This window comes from Sceloporus undulatus, chromosome 4 (assembly GCF_019175285.1).
Source record: "Sceloporus undulatus isolate JIND9_A2432 ecotype Alabama chromosome 4, SceUnd_v1.1, whole genome shotgun sequence".
Classification (NCBI taxonomy): domain Eukaryota; kingdom Metazoa; phylum Chordata; class Lepidosauria; order Squamata; family Phrynosomatidae; genus Sceloporus; species Sceloporus undulatus.
In genome coordinates, this window is record NC_056525.1 from 57,202,782 (window position 1) to 57,223,342 (window position 20,561).

The window sequence follows — 20,561 nt, forward strand, 5'->3', positions numbered from 1 at the left end:
TAACTGTGGACTGTAAAAGAGCCATCAGGGTGGCACCATAATCACATAGCAGAAGGGATGTTCTCTAAAGGGTATCACACTCTCTAAAGGGTATAATTTCAATTCATATATTCCTGGAAGGAGATTAACTTCTATTTATGATGTATTATTTATTTGATTTTATTTTTTACATTTATATTCCATCTTTCCTTTAAGAAGCTCAAGATTCATCTTCATAACCACCTTCTGCAATAGGTTAGGAGCACTATACTTGATCTAAGCCAAAAGGACAAAATAATAAGGTTGGACCCAGAGTTAATTATTGCTGTCTTAAATTCAACTGATTTCAGTGAGACTACTCTTTGTTCTTATTGTGTGTCTTAAGGTCACTTCCAACTTATGGCAACCCTAAGGTGATCCTATATGGGGCTTTTTTGGCAAGGTTTGCTGAGAGGAGATTTGCCATTGCCTTCCCCTGAATCTGAGAGCCCAAGGTCCAAGATCACCCAGCAGGTTTCATGGCTGAGCTGGGAATCAAACCCTGGTCTTCAGAGTTTTAGTCCAACAGTGAAATGCTACACCACACTGACTCCAAGACTACTCTAAGAATCACTAAATCTGGATTTAACCAATAATAATAAAGTGAAGAGTAAGTAGCTACAGAGTTTTCTCTACAGTCCAATAGACTAATCATTCCATTACCCTCGCTCTGTATCAATATTATGTATCAATACATTTGCATTTAGTTATACAAAAAAAATTGGCTGGAAATACATAAATATATATTGCATTTTTGCAAGCAATGTTTGAAAAAGGAGTGGAAATCCAGTTTTCAATTAGGCATTAGCTGTCTAGCTAAAATGCTTCTTCCTGGAATTAACACTCACTTTTCCCTGCAAGTAAGCAGGAAATTAATCTTGTTCTTGTTGTCTTTACAATATATTTGGTGGGGAGGGGGAGCGTGATGCCAAATACTGTAGTTCTCTTGCAATAGTGTTTATTTTTGTTGACCTCTATAACCAGTTCAGACTTTTAATAACATTACAAAACAGAACACAATACTGCAGAATCCCTCTCTCTTAAGTTTCTGAATGAATATGTAATAACTACTAGTGCTTGTTTTAGACACTAAACTAATTGCTCAGTCTTGGGAAAAACATTAAAATTAGCACTTCAGCAAACTTTTCAGCTACTCATACCTAGTGATATAATTCTTCATTGATTTTCTTCACAAAGCAAGTAACAAGTAATTTAAGAAATTTTCTTCCTGGTTATAGGGCTATACAAACAGCCCTGAAAGGGCAGCCGGTCTTTAGCTGGATTGGGGTTGTGGCAACTTCACGCCGCGGCCTGCTTGGTGCGGCATCATGTGGATGCAGTGCAGGAGGCACACCATGATGCCACACACCGTCCAGAGCAGCTTGCATCATCAGGACACTCTAGGGCGCTGGAGTTGGGATGCTACACCCCAACTCTGCCCTCAGGCCGGCCTTTCAGGCTAGTCTTTATAGGGCCTAAGGATGGTCAGGCTAGTCTTTATAGGACCTTAAAGGACGGTCTGGCGGTGGTGCCGTTTGTGCTGCCAGCAAGCTGCAGCAGATATACCGCTCGGCTTGGCAGCGGCAAGAAAAAGAAGCCACAAAAAGCAGCTTCTTTTTCCAGCGCACCAGTGATGCTGCAGTGCGCCATTGGTGCACTCACAACATCACCTGGGCACCCGACGTGCGGACGCTAGGCGTCCATCACGTCAAAATGACAGCGCCCATGTGTATAGGGCACCGCCATTTTTACGCCCGTCATGTGCAAGGGGCATATGAAAGTGCCGCCCCTCGCACGTGATGGGGGCGCCTCATAGCGCCCGTTTAAATCGGGGCAGTTACTTTTTAGGTTTTCAAAGCCTATTACAGTTCATAATTTACTGTGCCCAAAATTGACAGCTTTTACTCAGGAAATGAAAATCTAAGAAGAAATGGGACGTCATTAATAGAAAGTGGAGATGTATAAAAAGCATTTAAAGGATATAATGCAACGTCTAACCAAACAATACCAGTAAGACTTCAGGGAAAAACTATCAATATAACTGTAATCCAAGTTTATGTCCCAACTACACAGGCAGAAAAAGAAAAAATTCAAAGATTCTATGCTAGCATCCAGGAGTTAATTGATCCCACACCAACACAGAACTTCTTGTTAATCATAGGCAACTGAAATGTAAAAGTAGGGAACAGAGCAGAATCAAAGAATGTAGGAAAATTTGGCTACGGGTCATAAAATGAACTGATTTAATGTTGTGAGAATAATTGAAATGTGTTCATTACAAACACATTCTTCAGCATCCAAAGAGACGACTGTATCCATGGACCTCACCTGATGACCAATATAGAAATTAAATAGACTACATAATTGGAAGCAGAAGATGGAGAAGCTCCATTCTTTCTGCAAAATCAGGATTAGGGAGAGATTGTGACAAAGAGCATGAACTACTAGTATCAAAAATTAAAGCTAAAGAAGAACATTAAACAAACCATTGTGAGAAAATAAAATCTGAAATACTTCCCAATAGAACTTAAAAGATAATGTAAAAATAGATTTGCATTGTACTTCTCCCCCCTGGGAGCAGTGGAAAGATCCAGAGGGACAGTGAGGTAAAAGGAGGAGGGGAAGGGGGCTTCTGTTAAAGAATTTGCATGCAGGAAAGGCAAGAAGAACCAGCAGCCTTTAGGACGATGGTGAAGATGAGGAGTCAGAGCACATGGAGATGGTGAAGAAGCGGCGGTCAAACAAAGCTTTCACATTTAGGACTCTGCTTAAGCTTTGTGAGCTTTGCCAGGACTTGGCTGGTAGTTTGGAGCTGCAGTGATGCTTTCTTTTGTTAGTCAATCTAAGAGAAAAGGTAGGAGAAGAAATAATGTTTGTGAGTGGGGTGTGGAATGACTTGAAGCTATGTGGGGAAGGCACATCTGTGGGGAAGGAGGAGAAGGAGTATTTGGGATTGATTCTTCGAAAGAGTCCTTCACTTGTCTCAGGTTGAATCCTTCGTCACTGGGAAGAAAAGAGGGAAGCCAGTTCTGCCCCTGTTCATCCTGCCAAAGAAGGATTGAGAGGCCTTCCTCACTGGTGAGAAGCTTCTCCCTTTGCGCCAGGTCATCTTGGAACCAGTGACTGAGCAGCCAGTCAAGCAATGACCAAGAAGCCTCTTGTCTGTGCCAGTCTTTGTTGCAAGGCTGGCATAGGTGAGAGGCTTCCCAGTCGTTGCTTGGTGGCTGTTCCCAATGTGAAATGGTGCACAGGGCACAGCCACCAAGCAGCCTCTTGCCCATGCTGACCTTTGTCACAAGGCTAGCATGGGTGGGAAGCTTCTTGGTCACTGCTTGACCCTCTGCATAGCTGCTCCCTTCTCACCCTGTGTGGAAGCAGTGACCAAGAAACCTCTCACCTGTGCCAGCCTTTGCCACAAGGCCAGCACAGTCGTTGCTCAACTGGCCGCCCAGTTACTCAGTCATTGCTCCTTTTGCACTAGGTCACTCTGGGAGCAACAAGTAAGCAACCAACCAGTCAGCCTTCCTTTTGCTGTAAGGCCAGTGCAGGCAAAATTGAGGAACAGGCCTGGCCAGCTGCCACTGCTGTATTCACACGAGAGGCTGAGGTGGAGAAGGAAGCAATGGTGATCTGGCATGGCTGAGGTTGACACTGCTGGCCCCCTGGCTGCAGCACAAACAGTAGACCAGGGGCACTGGGGTTGTTGCCCAAGAGGAAAGGAGGCAATAGCCTGAAAAACAATTGGGGACACTGCCCTAACGTAGCCCACCAAAGCAACTTACCTATGGATATTAATCAGATCATCTTTCTCCTCATAAAAATTCATGATTCTGTCTTCCCTCAATTGTATGTATGTATCTATGTATGTATCTATTTAAAATAGCAGAATTGCTAAAGCTTAGGTCCCACACATTTTTCTTTTTGGATCAAACATCTACATTTGGTTTTATTTGCCCAGAAAGTATATTATGTTCAAGGGGAAATGGTTCTATTTCCACGTGTCAGCATATTTATGCATATGCCAAGAAAAACTGGTTGGAAATTCTGGTTAATCTACTCCAGCAGGGCCACACGTCAGTCATCAGATATTGAAAAATTAGGAAGAAGCTTATGAAAACAGCAATTGTAACAAAGCAAAACGAAAACCTAAGTACACTGGGGGTGGGTGGGTTGTACACCATTCCAACAAGTATCTGAGTCAGAAGGGAAAATACATGTTACAGAAGGGTAAACCATGAGAAGAACAAGCCAGATATACTTGGCGGTGAAGACTCCTATTTCCTGTAGGTTTAAGGAGTTCCCTCATAATTGCTTCTTAAGTGAAGTGCTTTAGAAAGCTTTTCCAGGAAGGCCACTAGAGGTTCCAAGCCAAACCTTAAGCTCAATTTTTTAGGCAAAAGCTTAAGAAAAATAATAGCACACAGAACAGGAGAAATATGGTACACAGGCACCCTCCTTTGCAGGTATACTTGTTTGTGGGGGGAATTCTTTTATTACAGCCATCAACCCTGCAGCCTATTTACGGCCTACCTGATTCCTGGAGTTTCACCTTTTCAGACACCATCTCTCCCTAGGGCTTAGAACCATCTCTGCTTCAGAGACAGCTTCTGCTCCCCCGTCCCTCCCCTTAGGAAGATGCATTCTCTCTGGAGGACCTAGGCTCAATGTCAGTCTGTTGTGGTTCCAGAGAAGAGCTGTCAGCTTAGGCCTTGTGTTCAGCCTCTGATGCAGTGCTCTAACTGGGATCCACCATCTTGGCTTTCATCCTCCAAAGAGAAATCCTCCGGGAATGGTGTGAGAATCACGTGTCTTGTGGGGAAGGAAGAAAACAACTGAACTCAGAAGAGACGGTTTCACCACAATCACCACACATGAAATTTCAGGGCACATTACAGATGATTTCCCTTCACATTTATGCAAAAGCCTTTTGTGATTGAGAAGATTTGCATAGAGATTCCTTCATCCAAACATCATTTGCCCCTTATCAGATAAGGGCAATGAACCAGAGTGAGAAAATAACCCAAGAAAATAACTACCGCCAGAACACAGTCCTAGGTCTGTTTTATTTTTTTTTTAAAGAATTGAATGTTGGCACAGCTGCTGTGTCAGATCATGAAAGATATGCTCAATCATAGCTTAAGAGCCCAAATTCAGTAATTGAACATTTAAGTTTTTTAGATCACGATGACAGGACACCCTATCAGGTTACCCCAGAGTGAAAGATTTGATCATTTAGAGATGTAGTAAAGAGAACATTCATGGCAGGAATATGTATTCTGACATGTGTTAAAGCCTTGGGATGAGTTCCATTGTTGTTACAGTATATGAAAAAGGGAAACATGAGGTATCTGGCAACGATCTTATATGACAGCACAAGGTTGTGAGGGATATCTATATCTCCATCTATCTATCTATCTATCTATCTATCTATCTATCTATCTATCTATCTATCTATCTATCTATCTATCTATCTCCAACATTCAGAGCTTGGAAAAATAATTTGGCCCACAGTTCAGAGAACCCTCCAGCCAGCATAAACTGTAAGGTGGCCCCTGGGAAGGACAAGGATGCCAACTGGCTAAGGAAGAACCCACACCTTTGGCTCTGCTCACACAGATGTTTCATTTGCATATACAACCCACTGATATGAGACCATATCACAGCCCCATGCTTTTATGTGCTTCAATCTTTCACAGCTAGAACATTTCAAATGATAGGAAGCTGTTTGCATGCCATCTCTCAATTTCAATTATCCCAAGGTTCGTCTGATAGTTGAAGCTCTAGCTGAGGAGGCCACACTCCAGTCGGCAGGGTTACAGCCTAGTGGCAGGTGCCTGTTCTAAAGATTCATTGTCACTTATCCTAGAGGTAGCATCATTAGCACAGAAGGGAAATTAACAGTCCAGGCACAATGATTTATCTCTAAAGGGTAGGAAAAAAGGACAGCCTGGGGACTGCCTTCCCTTTTAAATCATCACTTTCCTGATTCTAAAATGTTTGTTCTCAGAAAGGGGAGGAGGAGTCCTTTCATTTGACATAGCCATTCAGTTTTTTCTGCAGGCTGCATTTATCACTGAAATGGTTAGCTCCATCTGCAGCTTGGAGACCTTGCTTTTGGCCCACTCTCCTCCTCAGGGATTTGGACCCATAAATCACTTACTAAGCAGGCTAAATAGGGTGCAAGGCAGGGATGCTGCAGCTGCTTCTCCGATGGCAAATAGCTTCCTGATATCATCTTAATGTTTGGCACCCCAGAGACCCCAAGGCTTCTTATATCACTGCTTGACACATTGTGGCTGCTGGCACACAGCTGAGTCAGCAGAGAGCCTCCAGAGGATTACTCCTGGCTTCATAAAGTCTCAAGGTTAGAAAATGGTAAAAGGTAGGGAGCAAAACAAATCCTTGAAGCTAATATGCCTCATCACCTAGCTATACATGCTGTTGTCGACACACACATACTCTTTATCTCCTTGGAAATCCCTCCAGCACATATCTGAGAAAATAAGAGGGCTATTAAGGCCAAAAGACTTTCCCTTAAAATGTAGGTGATGGTGCACTACAGTTCCTGAAAAATGCCTGAAAGCATTAAAAAAAATGGGAGAAGATACTTAATTAATCTATTCACACCCCACCATTTCTCTACCTTCCAATCACAATTTTTTAAAAAAGAAGTGGTTCATATGGGCACCATAATGCATATTTGCACAAAGCTTGCACTTTAGGAATATGACTTTAGGAACTATTCAACAGAAGCAGATAGGAGGTATTGTGCTAAAAACTCACAAACTTTATTTAATATTTATAATATCTTTAAACATAGTTGAGATCAATGTACCTGAGTCTATACATGTGTGAATGATGCTGCATCTGCACTACAGAAATAATCCAGTTTGACATCACTATAAGTGGCACAGCTCAATGCTATGGAATTCTGAGAATTGTAATTTTTCCATTTAGTCTTCTTTGTCAGAGAACTCTGGTGCCACCACAAACTACAATACTCAAGATTCCATAGCAATGAGTCATTGTAGTTAAAGTGGTGTCAAACTGGATTATTTCTGCAGTGTGGATGGAGCCTAAGAGAAAGAAATTCTTTACTTACTCTTCTTGGCTTGCCTGTCCATGCTATGACTATTCCTCAACACAAGTTTCATCTCTAACAGCTGCCAAGGTCTGCTGGACAGCCATTCCACATGCCACCACATATAGGTACCTCCCCAAAGCTTCTCTTTCCCTTGTACCAAAGCCTTAGGACAAGAGCACCACTTCAGACTTAGGGGCTTTACTATCCCCACTATATCTACTTTTACTTTCCTATTTTCCATGTCATGACATTATTAACTCAAGGTACTGCTTGGTATAAATGTTTGAATGTTGGATTAGAATACTGGAAAACCAGGATTTGAATCCCAGCTTGGCCATGAAAACCCACTGAGTGACCTTGGGCAAGTGACACTCTCTCAGCCTCATGTGATGGCAATGGCAAACCCCCTCTGAATAAATGTGCCAAGAAAACCCTATGATAGGTTCACCTTAGAGTTGCCATAAGTCAAAAACATCTTAAAGGCACACAACAACAACAACAACAGCATACATATTCTAATCTACTGGCAGAAATATTACCACCCTAAGACAAAATATCAACAACAATAAAAAGACATAGTCAATCTGTAGGAAATGAAAAACGCTTCCTGCCTCTAAACTAGTTGAAGTCTAGTTTAAACCTGCTGTCAAGGACAGGAATGGAGGATGGCATGTTTACTCAGGAAGCATCTAGGAAAGTTCACTGAAGACTTTTATACTATAATCCAGTGATGGTGAACCTTTTCGAAGCTGAGTGCCCAAACTGCAACCCAAAACCCACTTATTTATTGCCTCTGGCACACTCTGTGCTGGGATGATGGCACATGTGCCCACAGAGAGGGCTCTGAGGGCCACCTCTGGCACACATGCCATAGGTTCGCCATCACTGCTATAATCTCTTGGCCCTCATGATCCGTCCCACTTCCTCAGCCTTGAGACAATGATGACTTTGCTGCTAAAGGACTATCCGCTTGGGAGGATGAATAACAGTAAGGCACTGTCTGCTCCAGCTGTTACTTATATACCAGCAGATCTTCTCACATTGTATTAAAATATTTCAGTATTTCCTTTGAGCCTAACATCTCATCTGCTTTGTCAACATTAATCAGCAAAAGGAAAATTGCTAGCATGATCCACAGGATCACTTGGCAAATTTAGCTGATCGCAGGTCTTTACACCACAGACATCTTTATGTCACAGCAGCTCCAGGCACCATGAAACTTCTTTCTATCTTCCACACTGCAGGGGCATTTAAGCATTGCTGAAACAGAGAAAATGCATCATCTATAAAGAGGACAGAAGGGTGTGTGTAAATATGCATCAGATTTTAATGTACCAGTATCCCAATTTAAGCTTCTGATAAATAAGATCATATTTACAAAGTCCTTTTATGCCCCGATCATTTTTAGCAGCATCTGTATTTCAGATAACATTTCCAGGAACATCTGCGAACAGAATGCTTCATTTTGCGTGTCTGTCACCCTTCCAACATGAAGAAGATGGAGGAGCAATCTGCTTTCTCCTGGCACCCCCCCAAGAGCTTCTAGGGAGCACTGGCTGAAATATAGCTGAATTGGTTCTCTTCTTTTCCCATAAGGGGAAAGAGGAAGGGGGAGTGACCCAATGCCATACAATGATTCCAGGGTTCAGCCAGCTCCTACAAATGGCGGCTGATGGGGGTGAGGGGCACTTGCTATTGCTGGTCAGAAACTGGAAATATCAGGTGGGGGGGGTCTCTTACCAGCATAAGGGAATTTTGTTATCTCTGAATGGAGACACTCTCTCTAAGAGGGGTTTCTGCCACATAGCAGTAAGTCTGAGGTAAGGCTGAAATGGGCTGTCCCCTCATTTATCAGACCTCCTTTCTCCTCATCTTCCCACTCGTACCCTCCGTTCTGGTAGTCAAAGTCTGTTGTCTCAGCCCAGGATTTTCTCTGCCCCGTCCAGATTCGTTCCTTTTCACTTGCTGCCCCTCACTCCTGGAACCTCCTTCCCCCACAAGAAGCAAGGGGCATCACTTCTTTTAGTTTCAAAACTGAGTTGAAGACCATCCTGTTCAGAGAAGCATTCCAAAGCATTGCGTGGCTATTATTTGCTATTTGACATTTTTAATTTGTTGCCTGTTTTATTGAACCCTTTCCTGTATTGTTATGTATTATTTATATGTATTATGCTATTATTTATTAGATTGTAAGCCATGGGCAGGTTTATTCTTATCTATGTTATTGTTTGTATGTACAGCACTGTGCAAATCTAGAGCACTATATATAAAGCATAACAACAACAACAACAACCAGGAACTGAACTATGTTGTAGTCCTCCAGGACAAATAATAAAGGCAGGTTGAAGAGCTCTTGCTGAAATGGGGGAAGATTACATAATATGACTGTCCTAGCCTTTGTTACATATACCAAAAAAGGCTCTTTTGCAGCATGACCAAAAAAAAAGCTTGCCTTACCTTTCCAATACTGCTATAAGCACCCCAATTCCAACCATCTCAATTTTTTTTATCTCAAAAAAGCAGAACATTCCTTTTCTTAGTCCACTGCCTTCTGATATAAAAATGTCTATACACACATAAGAAGGGCCAAGTCTGTATGCTTAAGATAAATCAAAAGAAGAAACAGGAACTTGGAAATGTAGTTTCCTGGCTCTGCTTTGGGGAGAAAGTGAAACATTTATAATTAAACATATATGCAATAAGACACTTGCCTCTCACTCATTCATTTATCCTAATCAATTTTGGCTAATTTCCAAACATGAGTCTGAAATTTGTCTCTGCTCTTTTCTATTTGCAGACAGCTTCCAGAACCAGAAAATCCAGTTGAGTTCTATCAGGACTGGAACCAATGTATGAAAAAGAAGCACCTCTAAGTGATTGTTCTGAAGCAATTGATACAGCTTAGGTAAAAATACAGTGAAAATATGCTAGCACAATGAAATACACAGCCTGTAAAGCAGAAAATACATTCACATTAAAAATGAGATAAAGTTACGCTTAAATTTTATGTTTTGCATTTAATCCATAGCAAAGTAGCAAAAAGAGAACTTTTCCACCTCAGTTTGGAAGGCAGTCCAGAGCCTGGAAGCCACACAGGTGAAGCCCTGCTCTCAGTTACTTCCATACTAGAAGGCATGTGGATCAGGGACTGGAAGACCTATGTGGTACAGTACTTCCTTATTCAAGGAAGAATAAAACATGGCACCCCCTGCCTTGTAAAAGAAGGGTGCAAAGTATCCAAAGTTTTGTTGTTGCGATTGTTTGCAGTCAAGGGAGCTTTGGCTAAAAGCAACTTCATGAATGAGAGTCCCAGTCATCAACAGGTCTGCTCAGATCTTACAAACCTGTCTTTGGCTTCATTGATTGAATCGATTCATTTGTAAAGTAGTTTTCATCTTTACTTACTGCCTTCTGCTTCACTGTGCATTATCTCCTTTTCCAGTGAGTCACACTGTATCATGATATGCCCAAAGAATGACTCAGTTGAGTCATTTTGGCTTATATTGAGAGTTCAGAATTGATTTGATCTCACACCCATTTATTGTTTTCGTAGTATCTATAGAACTTTCCTCCAGTACCATGTTTCAAGTGGTTCTCCTCCTGTCATCATTCTGTACTATTCAGCTTTTATGGCCATACATAGAAATTGGAAGCAAATTTATTTTTGGCAATTATGACATTAATTTCTCAAGTATCTCCCCACTCCAGCAGTGAAAACACCATAAAGAATTAAATAACTACTTGATGGCTCTTCATGACATCCCAAATCTGTGGCTGTCTCACATTATTTAAGATTCCAGGTTATTGTTCCAGGCATTCAAGATAAAGACCAGCATCATGCATTTGGCTTGAAAGCATACCGGCAACTAACCTGTTCTTTTGTTGCTGTTGTTATCCACCGTCGAGTCGATCTCTACCCAACGCAGCCCTGTAGCTGAGACATCTCCAAGACTCCCTATGCTCTATTGCTCTGCTCAGGCTCTACAAATTCATACCCATGGCCTCCTTAATAGAGTACATCCATCTAACATGTGGCCTTCCTCTCTTTCTGCTTCCCTCTACCTTTCCTAGCATTATTTTCTTCCCAGTGAGTCATGTCTCCTCATGATGTGGTAAACCTTTGCATTCAGATAAGCCTCTGGCATTAAACTGTGATATTAATGAAGGATGGTATTGATGTACTTTAATTCTATTTATAGTCTTTTCTTATTTTAACTTTTTATTCTTTGACATTTTGAGTGCAAAGATAAGATATTAAAATCAATTACTCAAAATAGCTCAACACTATATCTGTAACAGTCCCTATTTTTGTGGATATGAAGCTCCCACTAATTTATTTTAGTGTTTACAATATATAAGTCTATTGTTGTTCTCAGGGGAACAATGCACAATAAGGTATTACATCACATATGGAATATGAGTGTACTCATTCACACAGAGCCACTTTACGCATTATATCTCCCTGATGACTACCCCTGTATAATTCAGATCCATGGGTTTGCTCCCATAATGCTTTGCCTATGTATATATGGACACAGGGCCAAGCCAAAATCAAGATGTTTTAAATTTAAAATTAAAGTAGAAAAGCTGATACTCCTTTTAGAGATTAATGCATTGAAAAATTAGGGGAGACCACTGATAATCATTTCCCCATTTCCATCCCCAAAAGTTTCCAAACAGATTATCTTATACTTTTAGTTTCTGGTGTTTTTTGGGTTTTTTTTTACAAAAAGGTACCAGTAGAATTGGGAAGTAGAGCCTTCAAATAGATTTGTAAGAACCAATAATTTGGATCAACAGGGGTGCAGAATGTTGCAAGCAAAAAAGAAACACTTTAAAAGAACTATAATTATTTCCACAGTCCTAAAACCAAACCCTTTGAACAGATTCTTTCCATGAGAGAATTTGCTTCATATTATTCATGACTCCTAACACTGAGGGATAGAGATTTTTTTTTATGGCACTTTATGATCTGCCTTATAACTGGGACATTTAGGAGAGTCTCTCATTTTTGAACATACATGTGAGACTACAGTTAAAACAGTCATTATCTTTATTGTGTTTCTGCTCATGTAGTTCCACTTATGTCCTAATACAGCTTTTTAAACAGAATCATCAAGCAGCTTTTCCTGTCCTTCACAAAGCACAGGGTAACCAAATCACAAACTGGCATATCGGAACAAGCCTTTATTGCTACATTTGGGGATTCTCTGGTTTGCTTTTCTTTAAAAAAACAACATACCAGAGAGGGAATCCTGCCAACTTTTTCCTAGTCCAACTTTAACCACATGGAAAATATGGTTGGTTGTTTTTTTATATATATATAAATATTCACTGCATCAAAATACTTTTGATTAGGGACACTGCTATTACTTTTCCCTGTCAGGAAATGCCACCCTGAAGGCCAGAAATCAGTCAAAACAAGCTACATGATTTTTTTAAAATAATAATAATAACAACAATTACAATAATAGGAACAGTCCACCAGTTCTAATAGTTCATATATCAATTTCTATAGCACATCTTTTTTCTAATGAATGAAAGGAAAAGAACCTGGCTTCTGGCCTCCCAACTTTATGTTCAAAGCAATGCTTATGGTAAGTCAAGCTGAGGCAGAGTGACTGTTTCAAGACAACCCAATAAGTTCCCATAGCTCAATGGGGTTGAGAAGCAGGATCTTCCAAAACCCCGTCCTACTATCTAATCATTACACCAAACCATAGATCAAAACAACAGGAGGGAGTCAGCTTGTCTACTACTGTTTTTTGTCATTCTAGATAAACTAGTAAAATGAATATAGTATGTGCACATATTACTTATATCTATAAAAAGAAATTTCAACTTGGCTGGATATAGTGCATAACTGTTGTTGGTTTTCAGAATATGAAAAGGCTTCTTTCTGGAGGGAACTGTATTAAAAAAATGCTTCAAAGCTTTTTTTCCCTTCAGGGAACAAAGATGTCAGAACAGAATTTCCCATTGCCATTAGCACATACTCATCCTACCACCATCTCTTCTTACACAAGTTTTGTTCACTTCTGGAGTGTTTCAAAGACCTACGGTATCTTTTGGTCAGATGATAGTGGGAAAATACGAATATGTGTGCAAGATGCAACCTCACCTGATGGACAACCAGAGGTACCAATAGGGACTGTCTACATAATATACAATGAGACTTTTGGGATGAGGCCAGGTTTCAATAGACCAGGGGTAGGCAACCTGCGGCCCGCGGGCCGGATGCAGCCCAGCGAGGCCTTGGGACTGGCCCCAGCCTGCAGCTATGGCCACCAAAAAGGGGCCCTTGGCTCATCGCGCGCAGGCAGGAGGCAATTGTCAGAGACGCCTCAGAAACATGACATTTATTTAACATTTTTTAAAAAAAATTCAGCAAATTTTTTTTTTGTCCTCACTGTTTTAAAAAAGTGTCCACCATTTGAAATGTGTCTACAGTTGTCCCGTTTAGTTAGTTATGTAATTTTTTTAAAAAAATTATTTAGTTTTGGGCTTCGGCCCCAGTGGTCTGAGGGACAGCAAACCCGGCCCACGCGCAAACGGTTGCCTACCCCTGGCAATAGACAGTCCAAAAGCCAATATAAAGTACTGCCCGGGCACTACGAATACATAAGAAAAAGTGGAGACCCCGTGGCTCCGGTGCGTTTCAGAGCCCTGTATCTTCTTCTCTGATGGGATCTTAAAGTACAACCCTGCCTAATGGCCAGTACCACCATCATCATTCAGGTGTTTTTCTGAACAAGAGCCAATGACTCCACCAGTGCCAACGTGTGTCTTGGGTCAGGAATGTGTGTGGTTGTCTTAGGGGAGTTCCAATTTCAAATGCATGTTAGATTCGGCAACTTGCGTTGAACATAAGCGGGTTCATCTTTTTTAAGTAGTTTTATTAGGTTAATAACATACCACACAAAAATCACCATACGTAACAAAAACGTGACTTACCCAAGAGGACAAAACAATACATTAATGAGAATCAGTTTTTGCCCCTAGTACTGAAAGAGACATATATTCCACCGGTTTTATTTTTCCAGGGAAGAATCCTGAATATAATTTTCCAAAGGGAGGTATCAGACGCCTCGTAACAACATCTTCCAATCTTTTCTGAACACCCAATGCCCTCAGGATAGCGTATATATATATTATTTAAAAAGCAAGTATGGTGCCATCCATACAAAACTAGGCCTGTCCCACAGCCTCTTCCTCCAGGCAAGAAGAATCTACGTACTCAGCATGTTTTATCCCTAGCCAATAAGCATTCTAGCCACTGAGAATAAAAAGATACAGTGTGCCTTCGTTACGAATTTAATTTCCCGGTCCGCGCCCTTTCGGCACCGAAAACCTTCGTAAGCCGAATGCCATAGCGCTAATGGGAAAAGGCCCGCGGCGTGCCGCGCTTCCATTAAAATACGCCGAAGTTTTTTCGGAACCACCCGAAAAATCTTTCGTAACCCGAACAATAAGTCCCTATGGGATTTTTCGTATGCCCCGAAAATTTGTTCGTAACCTGGTAATTCGTATCCCGAGGTACGCACTGTATAAGACCTCTTATGATGCAAATGCTCATTATTGTTTGTTGTAATACATAATCTACAGATTATATAGATGGTTTATACATAAACTCCTAGAGATCTGTAAACACACACACAACCACACACAGCTCTCTGTATGTCTGTTTTGGGATTGGTATCTGGGTCACTGCTCAAGCCTAGCAGTACTGTGAGCACTTGGACATAGGATCCCTGTCAATTAACACTGATCTTTATGATCTTTACTAGAGAAATAGTTGCTTCTGAACAATGGGCAAGCAGGTGAGGGTAGGTTTCCTCCAAGTTTGTTTTTCCAGTGCCTTTTACTGCTTATTGCAAGCAAAAAAAAAAAAAAAAACACAACTGAGTGTTCTCCCCAGAATAACCTGATGAGATCTCAAAAGGTTTAATCTTACTGAACCAAGGAAATAGAATGCCACCCCCACTGTAGAAATCAACACTATATACATTCATTCTCTCAAACACAAAATAGAAATCAGAGATACTTGGCTAATGAATAAAGCATGCGATTAGCTGGAGACTGGCTCAAGCCACACCAAAGTGCTAAGCAGGGAGGTAAATTCATCGGCATCTTTAAGAGTGAATATTAATATTTTTGCCGAGTGTTTAGATGACAAATAACTTTCCACATTAGTGTTGTTTCAGCCAGCACCTTACTGCAGTCCCCTATAATCAGGGCACACACATTTAACCCAGAAAGAAAAGCAAGGAGATTGATATAAAAGATCAGGAAAGAGTGTCATAAACTCATACTTCATGTATATATTTTGCAAATTTGGGAGGAACATTATCTTCCACAATGCTTGGTACCGTGTATAGAGCTTGTATATACTACTAATAATATGCAGAGCCCTTACCGCTGGATGATGCTGTTGTTGAGCTGGAGATTGTGAGCAACTATTTTCATCTGATCCTGAAGTTCTTGTATCCTATTCAGACAAAGCAATAAAAAACTATCTTTCACACACTATTATTTATACAACTATTGCCAGCAAGAGCAACTGGAAAATAATTCATGGTAACAATAATGAGTTGCCCGCACTTTCTCAGCACATGGTCGTCACAGATCCCTCCCATTTGTTCTGCCACAGCTCCAACTTGATCTTTCACATCCGTCACTTTGCCTGTACAACTCATCTACGCCAGTGGCCACTTTCAGCTGCTATAATCATCTTACATCTGTACAAAATCCTAATCCAATTGTAAGTCCCATCTAGAACAGAGCATTGAATCAAACTGCTTGCAGGAATAGCCCTATTGCATTCCTTCATACAAAGGGATGCATAACCCGGCGGCCCCCTGACAAACCCTTTTGGGGGCCCCGCACGTCACGTCTGTTGGGGCCGGCGGCGCAACCCACCTTCCACGCCTCCTGCTGGCGTGCACCACCCCTTCCTCCTCTCGGTCGGAATGAGGAGGAGCAGTGCGTGGGGAGGGGTGGCGGGGGGTAGGGGGGGGCGCGGGTTGCGCAGGACCTGAAGCCCCCCCCGTCCTTTCTTTCTCCTCCTCCCGTTCCTTCCCTCCTCTCCTCTTCCTCCATCCGGCCCAAGCGGAGGAGAGGCAGAGGTGCTGCCTGGCGTGTGCTCCCGGCACCATGCTGCGCACGCCAGGCAACAGGCACTGCAGGCACTACCACCGCCTCCTTCGCCTGGGCGTCCCTCCGCTCTGGCCTTCCTTGGGCCCGGGAGGCGGAGGCAGAGGCGGTGGCCTGCTCTGCGCTTCCTTGGCGCAGTGGCGGGGGGGAGCGGCCAGGCAGCCACCCCACCTCCTCCGCCCTTTGGCTGGCTGGGATCAGGAGGATGATAAGAGGAGGAAGGAATGAGGAAGTGGAGAAGGAAGGAAGGGAGAGAGAGAGAGGCAGAAAGAGGAGGAAGAGGACGAAATATGAGGAAGGAGCTACGAGCAGGAAGGTGGAGGGAGGAGGACGCCGGCCTGTCTCTTGCGCATGGGCTGGAGGCGGGTCGAACCCTCGGATCCCAGGGCCGATAGCGTCGGCGGGACGTACAGGGACGGAAGGAGGAAGGAACGGAGGACGGAGGCGAAGGAGGTAAGTGAATCTGATGACATGATAACTGCGCCAGCTTCTACCACGACCAATGAAGTTCTCTCATTTTTACAACCTCATGCACGTGAAAAAAACCAATCCCTGACAAGTACACACTTGACCAGTACAACTTCGAGAAGTACCGTTGAATCCGAGGGCAACCCACTTCTTGTTAAACCACCTTGAAATTCAGTATGAAACCCAAAGGTTGGTTAGAATAAGCCTCTGAAATATGCAAGAGATTGCCATGTAAGTAAAGCCATGTTCAATGCCCAAATGTGTGCTGTTGGAATGGGGGAGGGGGGTGGCCAGGAAAGGGAAAGTCTATTCTGTAATCTGTCTAGGAATGAATGCCAAAGTCCTCCATTTTGATCAGCCTAAGAAACGTGTATTTTTATATTAACATTTTTAAAAACCATCAATTTTTTCGTGTGCCTCCATTTTTTAAAATGTGCCCTCCATTTGAAAATTTTGTCCTACATTTGTCCCGGTTTGGAGGTCCAGACTATGCAACCCTATTCATACCATTTTTTAAAAGTGAATAACACTGATACTGCAAATAAGAGGCAAACTATATTAAATCTTCTCTCCTGCAAAAAGTTGAAGGACTACAAATCAGCAAGTCCTTATCAGAGTAAGGCCATAATCTTCTATGTCTCAAGTGCAGGCCTCTTTTTCAAATGTAGCTCTCTTGGGATGCCTTATAAATACTTTCAGCCTACTAAACAATCATTTCTATTTGCTTCTTGCACTAACATCTTTTCTATCTTCATCAAATTGAAACAGTTGATGTGTGACCATATCAGTCCAAATTTTCTTGTGAAGAAAAAATTACTGAGTGAAGCAGTTTATGGCAATAAAACTGATCATATGGTTCAAATCACATTTTTTGCAGTTGGAATTAATTATAAAATATTCTGAAAGCTGAGTTTTCTGATTATTAAATAACAGGGAAGGACTTGAAAAAATTAAATCATGCATAAACAAAATTGTGAAAAATCTTGTAAAACTTCAGATGTCATTCTTTAAATCAACACTGGATTAGTTAAATAATAATCAGTTATTTCACTGCCTATGAATTCTTTTTTGTTCCTCTTACCAACATGTCAGGCTCAGCTTGCAATTAGCACTGCACTATACACTATAATATGAACAACATCTCACAGTACTTTTGGTTGCCATCACTTAGAGCTATGGAGCACTGATGAAAAAAACTCATTTTTGTGGTGGCCCAAATCATTCACAAAGTGTGCCTGGAGGTGTGGGTCTGGAGACACACATTGCTTGTAAATGTGAACAAACATGTAACTCTGGTCTTTGTAGTTTAGAAAAATTTTGTCCAGGGAAAATTCTAAAAATTAATGACTAACAACTAGGGAGACCAAAAGTCCCATTGTCAATGGAAGTAGTTCCATAAACAGAATTGGGACCGAGTATGGTTCTCAAGAGCTCCTGCTTCCCATACAGAGCTCCTGCTCTTCAAGTTGTCATGCCTCCAGAGCATCTTTGATGCTCTTGCAGAATCTATATAGTGACATTATATTAGCTTTTTCTATGTATTGTTTAGAAGGGGAAATAGAGATCTGCAGCTTTAAGAAAGCAAGGATTGTGGGAAATCCAGCAGGGTCTTAACTGTCTCCCTCTAGTTGTTAGTTTCAGTGTGGTGAGATTTCAGCCAAGTCAGACTGGAGGAGTATTTTCCTTTGACAAAAAGAAAGTCCACAAAAGAAAAGAGATAAGTTCACAGAAAAGAAAGATAGTCCTCAGAGGAAGAAAGATAGAATCCACCAAGAAGAGAGCAGGTTATTAGGAAGGATATTGAAAAAAAAAGAAGAGAAATCAGTTTCATCTTATTGTTATAACCAGTAAAGCTTTGAAACTTAAGAAATTTGTGGACAAGTCTTTTGTCTGGCTGTGATCCTGAGAGCCAGGACCTTGCTAAAACACCCAAAGTCCATAGCATTGCTCTTGGGACAAAACAAGTATATCTTAAAGATCTGCTCCAGAATGCTGGAAAACTCTCTAGAACAGATTTTTAGATTGTCTAGAGATCTGGAAAGATCTCTCAGCCACTTAAAAATCTGTTCTAGAAGAAAGAAGTCCAATTGAAGGTGTGTGGAGACTGCCTCCCACAGCTGAACTGATGGAACTGCTTTACTCAGCAAAATAATACCATTGGCTCATCACCAAAGTTGTGAGATATATTTTAATTCTGAAAGTGAAATGCAACAATGCTGCTGGTGAACAGTAAAGCTCTGCCAGTGTACTTGCACTGCATTGCCCCTTTCCAGCTTGAAGGCACCAGGGCCTGCATGTCCCCATAGCTAAATAGTTGCTGAGGGAATGTGGGCGGGGGGATTCCTGGGAACTGTCCTGCTACAGTTGGTCAACCAGACAACCTGGACATCCAGCAAGTATGGGATGTCCAGGAGGGTAAAGGCCTTTTTCCCCACACCCTTGCTCTCTTGACCACTGACTGGAAATGTGCAACAACAATCTCAGGCTGTGCCTGTGCTGGAGAGAGGGGCTTTGTGCAAGGGGGTAATGGATACCTCCTAAATTCAAAAGTATATACATTGGTATAACCATCAGTTGTGTCAGTGTATGACACCTACAGGATTCTTAATATTAGTAACAATGATTCTTGAATTCTTAATGGTTAAAGAATCATGTCAATTATGTTTTGTTTTGCTTTGCTTTGCTTTGATCTTGCCTTTCTCTGAATGCTCAGACTCCAGGCATCTCATGACATGATTTAAAAATTTATACAGCTAAAATATAATTTACAATATTAAAATTCAATTAAACAAAAGATTACATCAAGCTACTATCATATGAAAAAGAAATTAAAAACTCAACAATAGGAGAAAAGTGGAGTATCATCCATTAAAAACCTGAGCAAAAACCAGTTGGAATAAAAAGGTCTTTGTCTGCCAGTGGAAGGACAATTGGGAGGGAGGAAGCCTATCTTCCCTTGAAAAGGAGACTGAAAGCTTGTGCATAATCCACAAAATTGTCCTCTCTTGTGTCCTCAATAACTTTGTCCTTGAGGGTGTTGAGACAGAGGGAACATCTCAAGATCTTAAAACCAGATAGACTCGCATGGAGAAAATAAGGTCCTCCAAACAGCCTAAATGTCCAAATCGATATTATGGTATCACTGGTACATATTTCAGAATGTATATAGTCTATTCTTTTGATTTTGTGGGCATCAAGGTGATAGATCACATGATAATACATGTAGCAGTTCATATGATATAAATAAAGCTCGGGGGGGGGGGGCGATCATGAAGGGCACCTGTTGCCTTTCTCAGCTTTTACAGTGGTGGAAAGAGGAGAATGTTCTCTGTATGCATTCACAGGTAAACTTGTGCACACGTACCCAAACACCACATCTTTATGTTTCTGATTTAAACAAACTGGAGTAGGTGCAGAAGATGTCATTTTGTCTCGAAGAATTCTCTGGTGCAACTCATCTAAAACCTGAAAATAAGGGAAATAAAATGACATTATCACTACAGGGTCACCAAACTTTTCCAGTTATAACTAGAAATTTTGAAAAGTGGAGTTACTTTAAAAATAAACAGCCCAAGAGCAATATATAAATAAAAGGCATAGCCTCCAAGAAAATTAAAATTGACACAGGGAGAGAGAGAGAGACTGCAGCTGGAAATAATGACTGTTTATTTCACATACCAGTTGAGGACAGATTATAGTGGGATATGTGATATTCAGAAAGCATCAGCTATGCTACTCTTATTGTCTTTATTAGACTAGATTTAAACAAGGTACCAAGGGGAGGGGTGTCCATCTCTACTTTTACTAGTCTTCCTAGTCCTCTAGATAATTAAAAATC

The 20,561-nt window shown here is 41.4% G+C and overlaps 1 protein-coding gene across 3 annotated transcripts in view; it reads right to left on the reverse strand.

The window, feature by feature from the left end:
• Nucleotides 1–20,561, reverse strand: part of IKBKE (inhibitor of nuclear factor kappa B kinase subunit epsilon) — an 86,000-nt gene that overhangs the window by 15,101 nt on the left and 50,338 nt on the right. Inside the window, exons 20-21 of one of the 3 annotated variants that reach the window (XM_042463241.1) lie at nucleotides 20,088–20,188; nucleotides 15,519–15,590 (exon numbers count right to left, since the gene is read on the reverse strand). In XM_042463241.1, the coding sequence (XP_042319175.1) occupies nucleotides 15,519–15,590; nucleotides 20,088–20,188 (173 nt within the window). Of the gene's footprint in view, nucleotides 1–15,518; nucleotides 15,591–20,086; nucleotides 20,189–20,561 lie in introns of those variants that run through there. The other 2 variants (XR_006103507.1, XM_042463242.1) reach the window with 2 other exon arrangements.